Source organism: Gobius niger (genome assembly GCF_951799975.1).
Source record: "Gobius niger genome assembly, chromosome: 4".
NCBI classification, from domain to species: Eukaryota; Metazoa; Chordata; class Actinopteri; order Gobiiformes; family Gobiidae; genus Gobius; species Gobius niger.
This window is the reverse complement of record NC_136855.1, coordinates 31,697,740-31,712,540: the sequence shown is the minus strand read 5'-3', so window position 1 is coordinate 31,712,540 and position 14,801 is coordinate 31,697,740. Positions and strand designations below refer to the sequence as shown.

Here is a 14,801-nt window from a genome sequence, read left to right as displayed (position 1 = left end):
AAACCCTAAAAACAATTGGCCCTGGGGCGTCATAAAGGCCACTGCCATATTAGCCACATACACAGCTGCTGGGTCACTAAAAGATCAAATGTGTGCTAATATCAAGGTGTTTTGTTTTGTTTGGGTTTCTTTGTGTAAAAAGTTGTGATGTACCTTTAATATATATATTTTCTGTCGGTCAATGAAAGTTTCACAAGTAGAGAGTTTAGCAAAAATAAATGGTTCGTCCATGGTCAAGTGAGTGGTTACTTCCCGAGCCTTTCTATAAATGAAATAACTTGCTTTTTCAGTTTTGCTGCAGTGAATATACAGAAATCACTATCCCCAATCATTTCTAAAGTGAACGAAAGCACATCGGTGTGTCTTTGCCGCTGTACTCTACCATTAGCAAAGGGCCGACAGGTAAGACTGTGTTTTACTATTGCAAAAATCAAACTTCCATCTCTCCAGGGCTGTATTAAAATAACGATAAGAACAACCTTTGTACCTGCGAGCAATCTTGATAATTTGATATATGTATATATAAAAAATGGAAACCAATATAGAATCATTAAAAGTCAAGAGCAGCAGGCTGGATTGAAAATGCTGAGGGGTAAGTTCTATTAAGACTGATCCCCCCCTTTTTTCAATCATATCGACTTCTAAGGCTTTAGTGTGGTATTGAGAACATTAATAATAAGAGCTGCTGCATCTTTTGCCCTAAGCCTGCCCACAGTCCACTATTAAATCCCCCTCTTTCCATCACGATGCATTGGCAACAGCGAAATGCATTGAGACTACTCGAGATGTTCTATACAGAAACCGCTCATACAATTTTGCAATTCATTAACCCCCCCCCACACACACACAACAGAGATGGGCTGTGAGGAACAACAAGCACGCCTGATGCTGTTTGGACTGCTGAATGCTCACACTCGAAATCCAACTACTTATATTTTGATTCCACACAAAGCAACACTGTTATCTGGTGAAATGTAATCTATTTCTTTTTTCAGAGGAAAATTGATGCAGCCATCTCTAACCTTGCTCCGCACCACTCATATTCACTTACCGATTCAGCATTTTGAACCTCTTATCGGGGTCAACAGCACAGAGAGCTGCCACTATGACCATGACGTGGACTGTGCTCTTAAAGTGCTTCACCTCTGGCAGACTCGCACATGCAAATTCAGAATGGTTCATCATTTACTCCCAGGACACTGGTCAACGCTATCTCTCGCTGCATGGCTGACGTTTAAATGCAAAACTGCTCGCTCCCTTTGGCGCCCATACACCTACATAGAGGTCTCCCACGTCCATTCAGGCTTTTTCAAATGAGTTCTGACTAAGGCCGGCAGCTGGACTGTGAAACTCAGCACATCTCTACTTCCCGTTGCACTTTTTTGGCTGATAGGAAAATATTACCTCCAACTTATCTGCCATCTACAGGAGCCCTACTGTATATTGTCCATTTCACATTTCGGCTATTCAGAATCTTTTTAATAGATTCTCAGACTTGGAAATAGCAAAGTTAAACTCATAGGCTGTGTTAAGCGTTATTAGGGCTTTTGAAAATACCTTTTGGACACATCTCATTCACTAAGATAGTCATTTCGCGGCTCAATGATCAACTTCCAAAACTGCCTAAATTATTTTTTAAGCATAGGGAGTTTTAAATAGTCTACTTCAAATTCAGACTGATCCATTCTGTTAATTATCCTTGGGTATGCATCAAGAGACAATTAAAGTTTAATCACTTAGCTGTGTGCGGTTTGTCCTGCGTTTAAGAAACAACTTTAGGCAATGTCCGACTTTCAGACTGACAGGTTTGATTTGTTGATATTTAACTCAGACTTGGGCCAAACATTGCCAGAGGCCAATTTGCAACGTGCAGCCCAACAAACCGTGAGCGAGATCCCAGGAATGTTTTACAGGATTCAGAGGAGTGGGTCTCTTGGGCCATTCCTATGTGTCTGGTAGAATGATAAGTGGTGTAGCGTCGGACTTTATGAACATCTCCATGAATCACTGCTAATCAATGCAATCCAGATCTATTAAAGGGACTATACGGAGTTGTTAAATGCTAAAATGATGTACTGTCCTCGCCCTACATGTTCCAGCAATGTCCTAAGGTGTAGAATGAGCCCAGACGTATTGACCACAACTGTCTCTAAAATCCCTAAAAAAGTTACTTTGGGTCCGAATTAACATAGGAATATAGAAGGTGCAGTTACACGTATGACCTGAAGCGGCAGTAGGGAGCATAAAAAAAAATTCCTGAGTATGTCAAAAACAAGTAAGTAGTAAGTAAGTCTCTAGCCCATTCCTTTGCAGTTATTCCTTTGCAGTTATAATGTTTTAAAGAAAATACCAGCCACTAGGGGGCTGCTTAAAGAAAAATAAAAGGAAAGAATTCCACACGTGTCCAGCAGAGGGCACTGACATAACGAGAGATCAGGATGCAAATAACACATTGGCTTCAGTCCTGGCTCATTATTTTTCATTTATTGAAAAACATTTCTCAATAGTATTTTCCCAATCAAAACATATTTTTATTTAGGAGGTTTTCTTAATGGACCCCGGCGATACACTCCCCAATTCAGGCGTCTTATGTGGCCCCTTGTGAAAATGAATTACCCACACCTGATCTAGCCCCTTAAAACGATGCCTGACCAAAAAAAAGGTTAGCTCAAATACAAATCACATGCTCTAATATTTTGGATTTTTTTTTATTACTCAACATTCGTTGAGATCGTGTATTGATGATAGGAGAGTGTGACCACTGCACAAAGCCTTCTCCAGCACATACCAAAGATTCTCAATGGGGTTAAGATCTGGACTCCGTGGTGTGAAAATGATGTCTCAGCTCCCTGAACCGCTCTTTCTCAGTGTGAATAATCTTAGCATTGTTATCTAGGAATATGGTAATTCAGGATGTCCTTTATTTTGGCCAGGCAGAGTAACTATACTTTAAGCACAAGAAATCTACTAACATCTACAGTGTGCAGAGAACTAACACGTGACTTTTTCCTGGGCTGTCACACGAGAGGCATCCAGTTGATTTCCTATGAGGGATTAGCAGAGTCTCACACAAAGAACTAAATCTTTTTGAAGATGATGTGGCTTAATAATAATGTGTGTTACTGGTGGATTTTTTTTTTTTCTAACGCCATGTGTCATCTGGAGAAGGATGCTTGGCAAATCCCTTTTTGAATAATAACAGGGGAGGAACGACTACTGTGGAAAACTCCTGGACCACTGGAAGCAACACGACACAGCTCCCAATCTAGGCAACCTCCAATCACAGGCAATTTCTACCACTGCCAATTTTATTAGCAAAAAACCTTCACAGCAGTGTTGTTTTCGTAACGTTGACGAGTTAAAACTTGCTATTTGGTGACAAAAATTAAATACAGTACAAGCGCAGAAAGCAATAAAAATCTCGAAGTGATGATCAAAGAATGAGGAGAGCGGCAACTTTTGGGAAAAGCCATGTTCACAATGACACTTCATTGTCTGTCAAAACCTTAGCACAGCTTGTCGACCCAATTACCAATACTTATCGATACTTTTCAACTTAAAGGGGCTAAATGCAAGTTGGCCATTTTATACTCACTACTGCCACCTCAGGTCATACGTGTAACTGCATCTTTTATATTAAGCTTGTGCATGACGGCATTTTAGAGGCAGTTGTGGTGAATAGGTCTGGGCTCATTCTACACAGTAGGACATTGCTGGAACATGCAGGGGTAGGCAACGTCAGGCCTGAGGGCCAAATCCGGCCCTTCAGCACAGAACCTCTGGCCCTCAAGATGATTTTGAGAAACATTATCAATCTCAAACACAAATCAGATAGTACTTTTAACATTAAACGTTAAATTGGAGAAAAAAAGGTAGAAATACTGTCAATACACCCAATTAGGTCATATGTTATGTACAACACTGGCATTTGAAGGAAGTGCACTGGAAAAAGAATAATCGTTTTAAGGAAGAAATGATGAATCTACATGAATTAAGAGATTAAACCTAAGGTTTGAGTTGATTTGAGATAAAACCTCTAGTAGTAGTTATTCTCTTAATTCAGATAATTCAGTGTCATTTCAAGTGAAAAACAATTGTCAGATTTCAAGTGGGTTTTATTCTTGTTCTATTCAGCCCTCCACCAAGAAAACTTGCCTACCCCAGATGTTTTTAAACTCCATGTAGTCCCTTTAAATTAATTTGCTGAAGTACCTACTAAATTGTGATTCTTTTTTAAATGATGAAACTGACTAAAACTAGACTAAATCTAAACCAAAACCTTGTTGACTTTTCATCAAGTAAAACTAGACTTCACATTTAGAAATGACAACATGTGACTAAAACTTAAAGCATTTACGTCCAAAAGACTAAGAAAGAGGGCTGCCAAAAGCAACACTGCTTCACGGTAATCTGAAAATGCTCTCTCATACCTTCTGCTTGTGTGCGGCGAGATAGCCAAGCATTTTCTCAGGCTGCAGGAAGGATGGCGGCCCGTACACGGCGAAGCGAACATCCAGCATCCTGTCCTTCACGTCTATCAGGCTGAAGATATTGACGTCATCCGGGGGCACTGACAACATCTCTGACAGGAAGTCCACCAGGAGCTCGTATCGGCTGCGCTGCTTGCCCCTCAGGTCGATGAACTCCTTGGCCGTAATGTCTGGGAAAACACAAACAAACACGTTAAAGGCATATTCGGCTGATTCGCTTTCTGAACCGTATTTGCCACATCCAGGACAGCCTGATAAACATTTTAAAAACTGTTTTTTTGAATAAAGCCATACTGCATGACATTTCACCCATTAAACAGAATAATATAAAAGTACTGTATGTTTTTACTGAACACAGCAGGCTCGTAACATTGATGGGAGCGGGACATCTCCATCTCGTCTCCATTGAGATGTCGCTGCTTTGCTTTGACTACGAGTAGCCAAACACAAATACAAATGAAAAGAGAAGCCAGTCCCTTTGTTAAAGTATGGCGAGGTAGGGCATATTCGTCTCTTGGCATTTATATAATTTCTGTGGTTTCTCTCTCACAAACACTTTCTTAATAAGGGGTTAAGTGGCCATTGGATGAGAATCCGACCCCACAAAGCAGCAGTAAAATCTCTAAATATCTTTTCATTGATTTCCGACTAGGCTTTGATATCACCTTGACAACAGCTGAGACATCTGGATTCATGGGCATAACTTCCTTAAGGTCTGGTGTGGACATGTCCCCACCAATTTTGGGCCGGCAGGGACAGTCCCTACCCATATTTCACACCTTTTCCTTTCTGGGCATTTACATTTGCAGCAGTTACTCGAGTGGCAGCGTCTGGGTAGTGTTCATAGCGTCTTCGAGCCAAATGCAATGATGCGCGGATGTTTTTCAAGCCCCACCGCTCCCTCTGTGATGTGAGGGGCGTACGGGGACATGTGGAGATCTTCTCATTGCGCGATCTTTCACAAAAGCATATGGATACTCTAGGCTTGGAGAGAGACCTTTTTTTGTTTCATGTTGATTGGTGAAACATTGCAGAGAGCTTCACATTTTTGGGCTGCGAGTGAGGGGCGAAGTGTCCCCGCCGATTTTGACACTAATTTGTAATGTCTCATGGCTAAATGCTAACAGCTAAAGGAAAAAATACATTGAGCGGGCTAACGAACGCTGACATTTTCTGAACTAGCCGGCTTGCTAACTGTCTGCATATGTCAGGATCGAATACCATTCTTTTCTGTTTGGGTTTAAACACATAATGTCCACTTTCAAATGCTTAATTGCTTAAAGCAGTACAAAGTAACGTGTTTACCATAATAAATCATTTTTGTAGTCCCTGTGGGGGTAATACAAGTGTTTATGGGATGATTGGGGGGTCATTCATCTCCCCCTGGTGTCTCTGGCCAGAAAACCATGTTTGCAACTTGTCTGCCACCGGACCGGAGCCAGCAATACACACTAATGGAATCACGAAGAAGAAGCTAACATGCTAACGGGCAAAGCTAACTGCGGGCTAATGTCACTTTAAACAGTATTTACAGCTGAGTTTGAGTGAAAAAAAATATTTCCATTGTATAATTGGATGTACAATATCCCTCTCTCCATTCGCCTTTCCTGTCAGTGTAGTATTTACTCTCCAAGACAATTAATAAGTTAAAAAATCGTAACTTGCTACGACACCTGCTGTTGCGCTTATGGCCTCTGGGGGCAAGAGTTACTTAGTACTGCTTTAACACAATTGGCTTTGCTGGCATGTTTATTCATGTTCTGAGCTTAACGACTGGTTGTTCTTTTGACTCAGAAACATATGGCCGGGAAAGTTCCGCAGTGTGGCTTTAATAATTCAATAAGTCAAATTTTCCGAGTGGCTTTTTTTGAGTAAAAAAAGAAAAAGAAATAAATTGTCACTTCCTTTTAAATTAGCTTGATGCAAGAGACCATGTTTAAAGGGGCTAGATGCAAGTTAGCCATTTTATGTTCACTACTGCCACCTCAGGCCATACGTGCAACTGCGCCTTCTATATTAAACTCGTGCATGACGGCACCTCAGACACGAATTAACACCGTTTTGAGTGACAGTGGAGGATTTTAGAGGCAGTTGTGGTGAATATGTCTAGGCTCATTCTACACCTTAGGACATTGTTGAAACATGTAGGGGGAGGAAAATACTTATTTTTTACAGCAAGCAAAACATTGTGGTGTGTTTTTTTTGTTTTACAATGAAAATAATCATATTATAATCCATTTGGTTCCAGTACAGCCACACTGTGCAAAAATGTGTCCAGGACAAATCAGATCCAAAGTTGAGCTCTGTGGGTGTGGTAGGTATTGATTTGAAAACATGCTACGCTAGTTAAGCAATTACAATGCCGACAATGGCGGTCCAATTTGTAATCACCATTAGCAGCGGGAGTTGTGGGTCTTGAGTCACAGCTTCAGGCCGCACCTGCTCGGGCAAAGCTTTCAACAAATCGAGGCCAACTTGGTAGTAAATGGAGTCGACCGATTTATACAAAATCCTTTTAAAAGAGTGTGAGTAATGTCACAATAATTGCATCGCTTTCCTTGATTGAAGGGCCAAACCTTACAACTATTTCAGCCTTAAAAGTATTCCACTGCCTACAAATCTCCCGCTTTCTTTCACTTTTGTATAGTGTCATTACACAAAGGACTGCGGGAAATAAGAGGCTGGTGGGATATTAACAATATTTTTTTATATGGCTCAAAAAATAACTAATAGGGCTATGAAATATGTGGCACTTTACACTTAAGCATCAAATGCAGCTTGTCACACATGTACAGAATGGAAGCACACAAGAAGCCGCTAAGTGCGGTCGATGTTTCTCAGCAGAAAGTGAGTGGGCGGAGAGGAGAATGCAGCGAGCTTTCATCGTGCATTCAGTCTTTTGTAGTGTTTCATTACACTGGTGGTGGGTTGACTTTTGTGTACAACTCTCTGCCCTTAAATTTAAGCAGGACATTTCATTAAAAAATAGCTACTTTTGTGGCAAATTGCGCTTTTAATTAAAGTTGTTATTTGGAGCGGCAGGTGGTGGTTAAACTGGTAAATGCAAGTGGAAATTTGAGTGGAAGAAATGCTTTCTTTTGAGTGAAATGGTGCAATTTTCTCGCTAGGTAATGGGGCCCATGAACAGCGTGAGCTAGAAAAGGTTGTGAAAATTGATCTTAGTGTTAGACTGTCCCCCTCCTGGAACCGCCACCTTAACGTGGTGGAGGGGTTTGAGCACCTGAGTGATCCTGGGGGCTATGTTGTCGGGGGCTTCATGCCCCTAGTAGGGTCTCCCATGGCAAACAGGTCCTAGGTGACAGGTCAGACAAAGAGCAGTTCAGAAGCCCCTTATGAGAGACCAACAGGCCCAGTTGGAATCGTGAGGCCGTCCTTCTGTGGACCCACCACCTGCAGGAGGAGCCATAGGGGCTGGTGCAATGTGATATGGGCAGCTCCAACAGCTGCCCCCACGACCCGGCAACGGACAAGTAGCAGAAAATGGATGGATGGATGGATGGATGGATGGATGGATGGATGGATGTTTGACTGTCTATTTTCTTGTTCGCAATACTAGAAAACCCACTGAAATTACATATATCAGTAATGATAAAATGAAAAGTAATTTCTGTACATTATAGGGACTTATTATTCTGAAAATGAATGACATGAATGAGGACTTTTCAACATCGAAGCAATAATTCTCTAGAAAAAGACAAATGCGTAACTTTCATATAGCTTGCCCACTCACTGGCAGAAGGACGGTTGCTGCTGCCTCGTCAGGCCACTCCTGTTTTCCTTTTAAAAGCTGAAGCAGTCTACTCCGTCAAGATTCTGGACAAACCACTGACCACTTTTTCAACAAACTAACTTTTTGACAACTCATAACTGCAGTGTTCATCCTTTTTCCAACAAAAAAAAAGTTCTTAGCCATGCTTGGAGAACTGCGAGAGAGTCTCCATAACTCCGTACAATACTACAAAAGTAACAAAAGTTACATTTCCATAGATAATTTCACTATTAACAGAGTGTAACATTATTTTCTCTGCACTCAATGACATGGGAGTTGGCAAAAATAGCAACTGAATAAACAGAAAGTTGAATCTCATTGATTTGGTGTGGACAGCTGGTGAAAGAGGAGCATTGGCAGATCTCTTTGAAGAGCGGAGAGTGACCAGGCCTGTCCAGCTGGCCGGAGTCAGCCAGATGAAATGGCAATCATAAAGGACCAATTTGTGAGTGGAAGTGGATAGTGATTCTAATGGAAGAGTTGGAAGAGCCTTTTGGGATGCATGAGTTAATTACCCCCGCAAAACACATGTGGGGTTAATTCTAACACCACAGAAATGATGGGAAGTTAGCTAATTACTTGCTTTGAAAAAACTTTTCAAAAATATTACTCAAAAGTAACAGTAGCGTGCTAGTTCAGGTTTTTTTTTCATGGTACTCTGAGAATACTCTAAATTAAAGGGGCTAGATGCAAGTTAGCCATTTTATGCTCACTACTGCCACCTCGGGCCATACGTGTAACTGCACCTTCTATATTAAGCTTGTGCATGACAGCACTTCGGACCCGAATTAACACCGTTTTGAGTGACAGTGCAGGATTTTAGAGGCAGTTGTGGTGAATAGGTACACCTACACCTTAGGACATTGTTGAAACATGTAGGGGGAGGAAAATGCTTAACTTTAACGTTTTTAAGATAAGATAAGATGACACTTTATTGATCTCACAGATGGAGAAATTGCATTCGATGAGAGAGCATCCGGCAGCAGCACCCATTCAGTGCACACCACTCTTTTTTTTCTTTGGTGAAAGATCGTTGTGTCGCGTCCGCCATCTTCACTGTTTTGGTCACAGGAGGAGCACTGGTTGATGTTCTTAAACTCTGTATAGTCCCTTTAAGTAACTAAATAAAGTGAAATGAATGTCAACTCTTAAAAATCCATAGTGGCCCATGCTGTTTGATTCCTAAACCGGCTAAGACTTCCTGTGAGTAATTCTAATGTTCACCCTGTGTCTGGGTGCATCGCCTCCACGTGCAACGGTTTCCACCTCCAGTTCTGGCCTGAAACACGCAGAAAAGACCAGTTGCTCATGCTTGCAAGTCTTGTGCAGACCGCAGGGCTGGACTGGCCATCGGGAGATTCGGGAGGATCGAGATAAGGCCCATTATACCTTACACTGGCCCACAATTAGCGGGAAAAGCCATTAGAATTTCTATCATTACAGAGATGCAATTACACAACTCCTCCAATAGAGGGATGTGACACCTTTTATACCCTTCTGGTGGCGCTTTCTTGAGTTATGGTTCCCAGATAATCTCGTATAATGAGCAATGGGCCTCTGGGACATAACACTCATGCCCCTCACATTGCGAATATACGTTTATTTGTGTTGCAGTCGCGAGAGGAACTTCATTAACGGAACGCACATTATAAGATTGTCAAGTAACTTTACAAAAGTTCCTTCAAGTTGTAAAGGACAAGATTAAAGTGTTGAGTGCTCGGAGGTGTTAGCTTGAATTCGGCAGAAACAACATGCAACTATTGTCCTCGATTCGTAGCTTATACTGCTTTAGTTCAAGCCAAGGGCTTATTGTTTTGCTCATCACCTCGACTATTGCATTGAATATGAGAGTTTATTTTTTTTAGAGGGCCGGTCTTGACCCAATAGTCCCAGGCCGATTTTTTCTGCCAGTCCAGCCCTGGCTGACCGAGTGCAGGATCTCTATCATGATCTATCACCATGCCAAGTGTCATCCGTAACTGGCCAATCCGTCCAGGCCAATCGTCTAACCTGCAATCTACCTTTTCAGCAAACCTTTCTAACCCTGACATCTTTCTGGCCCTCTTGCACTTCCCACCCCGGTACAAAAGGGATGGGCTTGGGTGCTCAGGCCTATAGTTTGCAGAGGCAGTCTAAGCCGCTGCATTAGGAGACAAGAGAGAATGAGCTCATAGCTACTACACCCCAGTCCATCCAGCGGCACAGGGGATCCAGGCTAATGTCAGCTCCCATCAGTCAGTGCGGCGCTGGGGAGAGACAGTCCGGATAGATGGAAGCCGGGGGAGAGGCTAGTAACTCCTAACGTGCACTGGCAGCCTTCGCACCTGGCTCTGATCCAAATGCACTATTCACCGGCGCTCCTCTCTCCTTCCCACGGGCAAACCGCGATCAGGCTCATCCCCGCACGTCTGACAATGGTAGGTGATGGTAGAGGGCTCGGGTAAATTAAAAAAAACAAAGATGATTTATCGTTGGAAAATGGATGGGGCGAGAAAGGAGCGTTTTATCTTGTTTAATCGATTTGCAAGCCATTAAAAAAGCAATAAAGTATGAATGTCCCATAAAAGTTTGAGTCTTAGAGCAGCCTTTTGGGAAAAACAAAGTTAGATAGGTTTGATACATGAATCATGGAGAAGAAAATCAATAATAAAACATTGCGCTTTTAATTTACAGCCAGTCGAAGACATTTTTTTTTCTTTTTTCTTCATCTATTACAAACACTATATAATTATGTCTCTTGATTGTTGTCAGCACGACACTGGAAAATCAAATATTCACAAATTCTTAATGCGCATGTGCCACCCTGTTAAACCTGTACATTCACCTTCCTCTCTACCGCACAAGTCCTCTCTCAGTAAAATCCTACAAAGATTCTTCTTCTACCGTATTTTTTCTCTTTAAGGGCCTATCTCACCAGCCTGGAGACTAGTTGGAGACTCAAGTTGTCATTGCCTAGAGATAAAGCGAGTCTCCTGGTAGTCTCTGTGAAATTGAACATTTCAGCGGATGTAGTCTCCATATGTGCGAGGTCTCAAGCAGTTGTGTCACGAATACTATTTGTTGTACCTGACGTTTCTGTGACGTCCCTGCAAATGTCTGCTTGAGACCGCGTAGAACTCTCGGTGATCGAACCTGTTGGTTTTCACCGAGATTACCAAGAGACTCGCCTTATCTCCAGGGGGCGTCTCGGAGACATCTCCATGACCAACAGCAATTCGAGTCACCAACTTATCTCTCAGCCGGTGAGACAGGCCCTTTGTATGCGCGCAATCAATCCGCGTTGTGGCAGTCGCGGATGTCCCACCACTGCTTTTTGTATGTAAAAGCGACTATACGGAGTTTAAACATGTTAAAATTATGTATTTTCCTCCCCCTACATGTTCCAATAATGTCCTAATATGTAGAATGAGCTATTAACCACAACTGCTTCAAAATCCTGTGTTACTTCGTGTCCGAAGTGCCGTCATGCATGAGCTTAATATAGAAGCTGCAGTTCCGCATAAGACCTGAGGTGGCAGTGAGCATAAAATGACCAACTTGCATCTAACCCCTTTAATTTGATATGTGCCTTAAACCTGTGTCTTTGTATATGGACACTCTAACTGTATGAGCCCTCGTGTTCGATTGGTGGACCAATCCTCCTGGAATGGCCACGCCTATTTAAGAACACACCCCTCTGTATATTGTTTCTACTGCTCTGTATAGTGTTCTGTTGACTATTGTTTGGGGCTTTTTTTGCACCAAATGTTTAATAGCAACCTACAGTCGACGTTCTGTGTGCTTTGTGTGTGGTAGAATTGACAATAAAGCTATGTACTGTATGTAGAGCTCGAGTTTTGTCGGTTTACTTTACTATCTGCTAGACGGTGTTCCACATGTGCAAATGTATTACAGTGAGCGTTCAGGTCAATAAGAAAATGCATCTAAAGTATGATTTATTAATTGTATGTAGAAATAACAAGCCTTTGGGGAAAAGGGCTGGAGAGCCATTGGCAGCTCCTGAGTAACTGGTTGGGGATCCCATATGCATTCTCAATTATAGCAAACACACATTCATTACAACTCGAAAGCACTCACACGTATTAATTTTTAGTGTTTTGCTGTGCAGTGTCCTTCTTCTGCTCTGTGTATGAAAGTTTAGACGACAAGGTTCACATTTTGACAGCAGAGTGCGCTTTATACGCAAGAAAACTGTTCAGTGTTAAGTGAAAGTGTGTTATGTTTCAGACAGTCTTATCAAATGATATGCTCACACAGAATTCAATATCAGAATTTGCCTTTAAACTGTAACTGTATAGGCTATAATGTCCATCTGAAATAACAATAACCAATTGTATCCAAACTATTTCACATTGTGTCACACACGACTATTCATGCAGTGACTTCCTGGAACAACTTGTGCAGACATTTCAAACTGACATCCCGTTTCCTGTATGACGCCTTTCAACATTACATTAAAATAAAATACTTACACCTAATCCTTGGTTGGTTGGTTATGATCGTCCTAAATGCAGGTAATTTCCCTTATGTGCTTATACCATCTTAGCTATTTAAGTCTAAGCTCATTTTCGGGGCACATTTCAAGGACTTTTTGTTTACCACCTTTGCGTCGATACTGAGACGGGGAGAAAGAAGCGAGTGGGAGACTTAATCTGAGCCGGGCAGATTTAACTAGCGCGTTCTTTGTGCGCCCTTATTGCCTTCCACATTTGTTCTTGAAATGGGATTTAAAATGTCAAGGAGGGTGTAAGTAATGCTATAAGTAGAATATTTTCATAATCCCCGAGACTGGGAATCAATGAGACTGTTTACTGCAAATCTGCGCAATCGGGAGGGGGGGGGATGCTGAGACTAGTAAGCAATACAGCAAAGAAATAATACACAACATGTTTTCTCATATTAAGAAAAAGAGAAACCTGACTTACTAAAAATCCTTTGTTAAAACAAATGGAACATATGTGCCCAGTCACTCAACAGGGACACAAGTCGGCAGCCCAAGTTTTGAGAAAAACGCAAAAGAAGCTAGCAGCATTGGTATATTCAGAAGTGTAAACTTTCAGTTTCAAACTGGCTTGTATAGGGAGATTTGGGAGTGTGCAGTAGGGGCGTGGCTTTGTCTGTGTGTATTTACATACTGGGTAAACACAGGGTTGTGTTGGATGGACGCCGCATACACTGTAAATTCCAACTCATTGCGCTTACTTGGGATAAGTTGTAAACCCGATGCATAACTATTACTCCCAATGTTAAGCCATGATTACTAGTAACGCTAGTATGATTAAGACGGCTTTCACAGTATTCATTGCTTATGATACAAGTTCTGATTACTAGACATGTTAGTACTGACAACTGGTAATTCAGAGTACTGGTTACTTTTGTTACTTAAATATGGCCTTAACCTGTACTATTATGCTTAGTACTGGTTAATGGAATATTCCTGTTCCCTTTATGGTTTATTGGTTATTCCCATTATTGAAGTTTTACAAATTTAGTACAAGATATAAATGTTGTAATAAAGCAAAACAAAGTGTAGTTATAAAGTCAATTTATTTAACATTAACACAGTGTAAAACACTTACATTTTTAGGTGCAGTTAATGATAGAACATCTCTATTTCTGCAGTTATAGTTCACATCAGTCCAAACAGGTGGATGAGTCTGTACTGAGCCGATGAAGACGAGGAGCTGAAGTGTCTCAGAAGGTTCCACAGACTCTGTACATGCAGCAGGTTCTGCAGACTCACAGCAGGAGGAAGGGCATCTTTGTAAATCACCGTCAAGTCTTCATCAGTGTGGTCAGATTTCTGTAAGACATAAAAACAACAAAAATACTTTAGATACAAGTCCCTATGGCAAGACCAAAACCTACAGGTAAAATGTTGCTTTGTCTCATCCAAACATCTCAGCTCTGACTCTGTCTCACCTCTGTGTGTTCAGCTCCAGCCTCAGCAGATCCTTCAACAGCTGCTCTTCAGTCTGACACACACAAAAGCATTCATAAGTGTTATTTCACATCCAACTTCAGGCCAATTTGTCCAAATACAGTGGGGGAAAAAAAGTATTTGGTCAGTTTCACATAGACATTCTATTCGATTTTGGCCAAATACTTTTTTTCCCCACTGTATAATGATTAGTGCTGTCTTACCAACTGCCTAGATGCTGAGATCGTCTCAAAGTTTTTACAGCAGTTCAGATTTCTGTAAAACAAAGAATTACAGTAAGTAATCACAGTAAAAAGACTATGAACGTCCTCAGAGTTTTATCACAATGAGGATAAACTATATCATAAAAAATCAGGACTGATAAAAGTCCAAACCACAGGTAAATGTTTTTGACACAAACTTTTGAGTCCGTCTCACCTCAGCGTGTTCAGCTCCGTCTCATCAGGTCTTTCCACAGCTGGACTCCTCAGTCTGACACTGGACACACAAACCATTTAAAAGATTATTTTATTAAATTATATGCTGTTTAAAACACTGATCAGTGCAGTCTTACCTTCGGCCTTGATGCAGAGTCAGTCTC

At 41.5% G+C, this 14,801-nt stretch overlaps 1 protein-coding gene across 1 annotated transcript in view; it reads right to left on the bottom strand.

Annotated features, from left to right (window-relative positions):
* LOC306961767 (neural-cadherin) overlaps positions 1-14,801 on the bottom strand; it is a 424,067-nt gene that overhangs the window by 146,682 nt on the left and 262,584 nt on the right. The window contains exon 25 of the mRNA XM_079554643.1: positions 4,431-4,660. Within this exon, the coding sequence (XP_079410769.1) occupies positions 4,431-4,660 (230 nt within the window). The remainder of the gene's footprint in view (positions 1-4,430; positions 4,661-14,801) is intronic.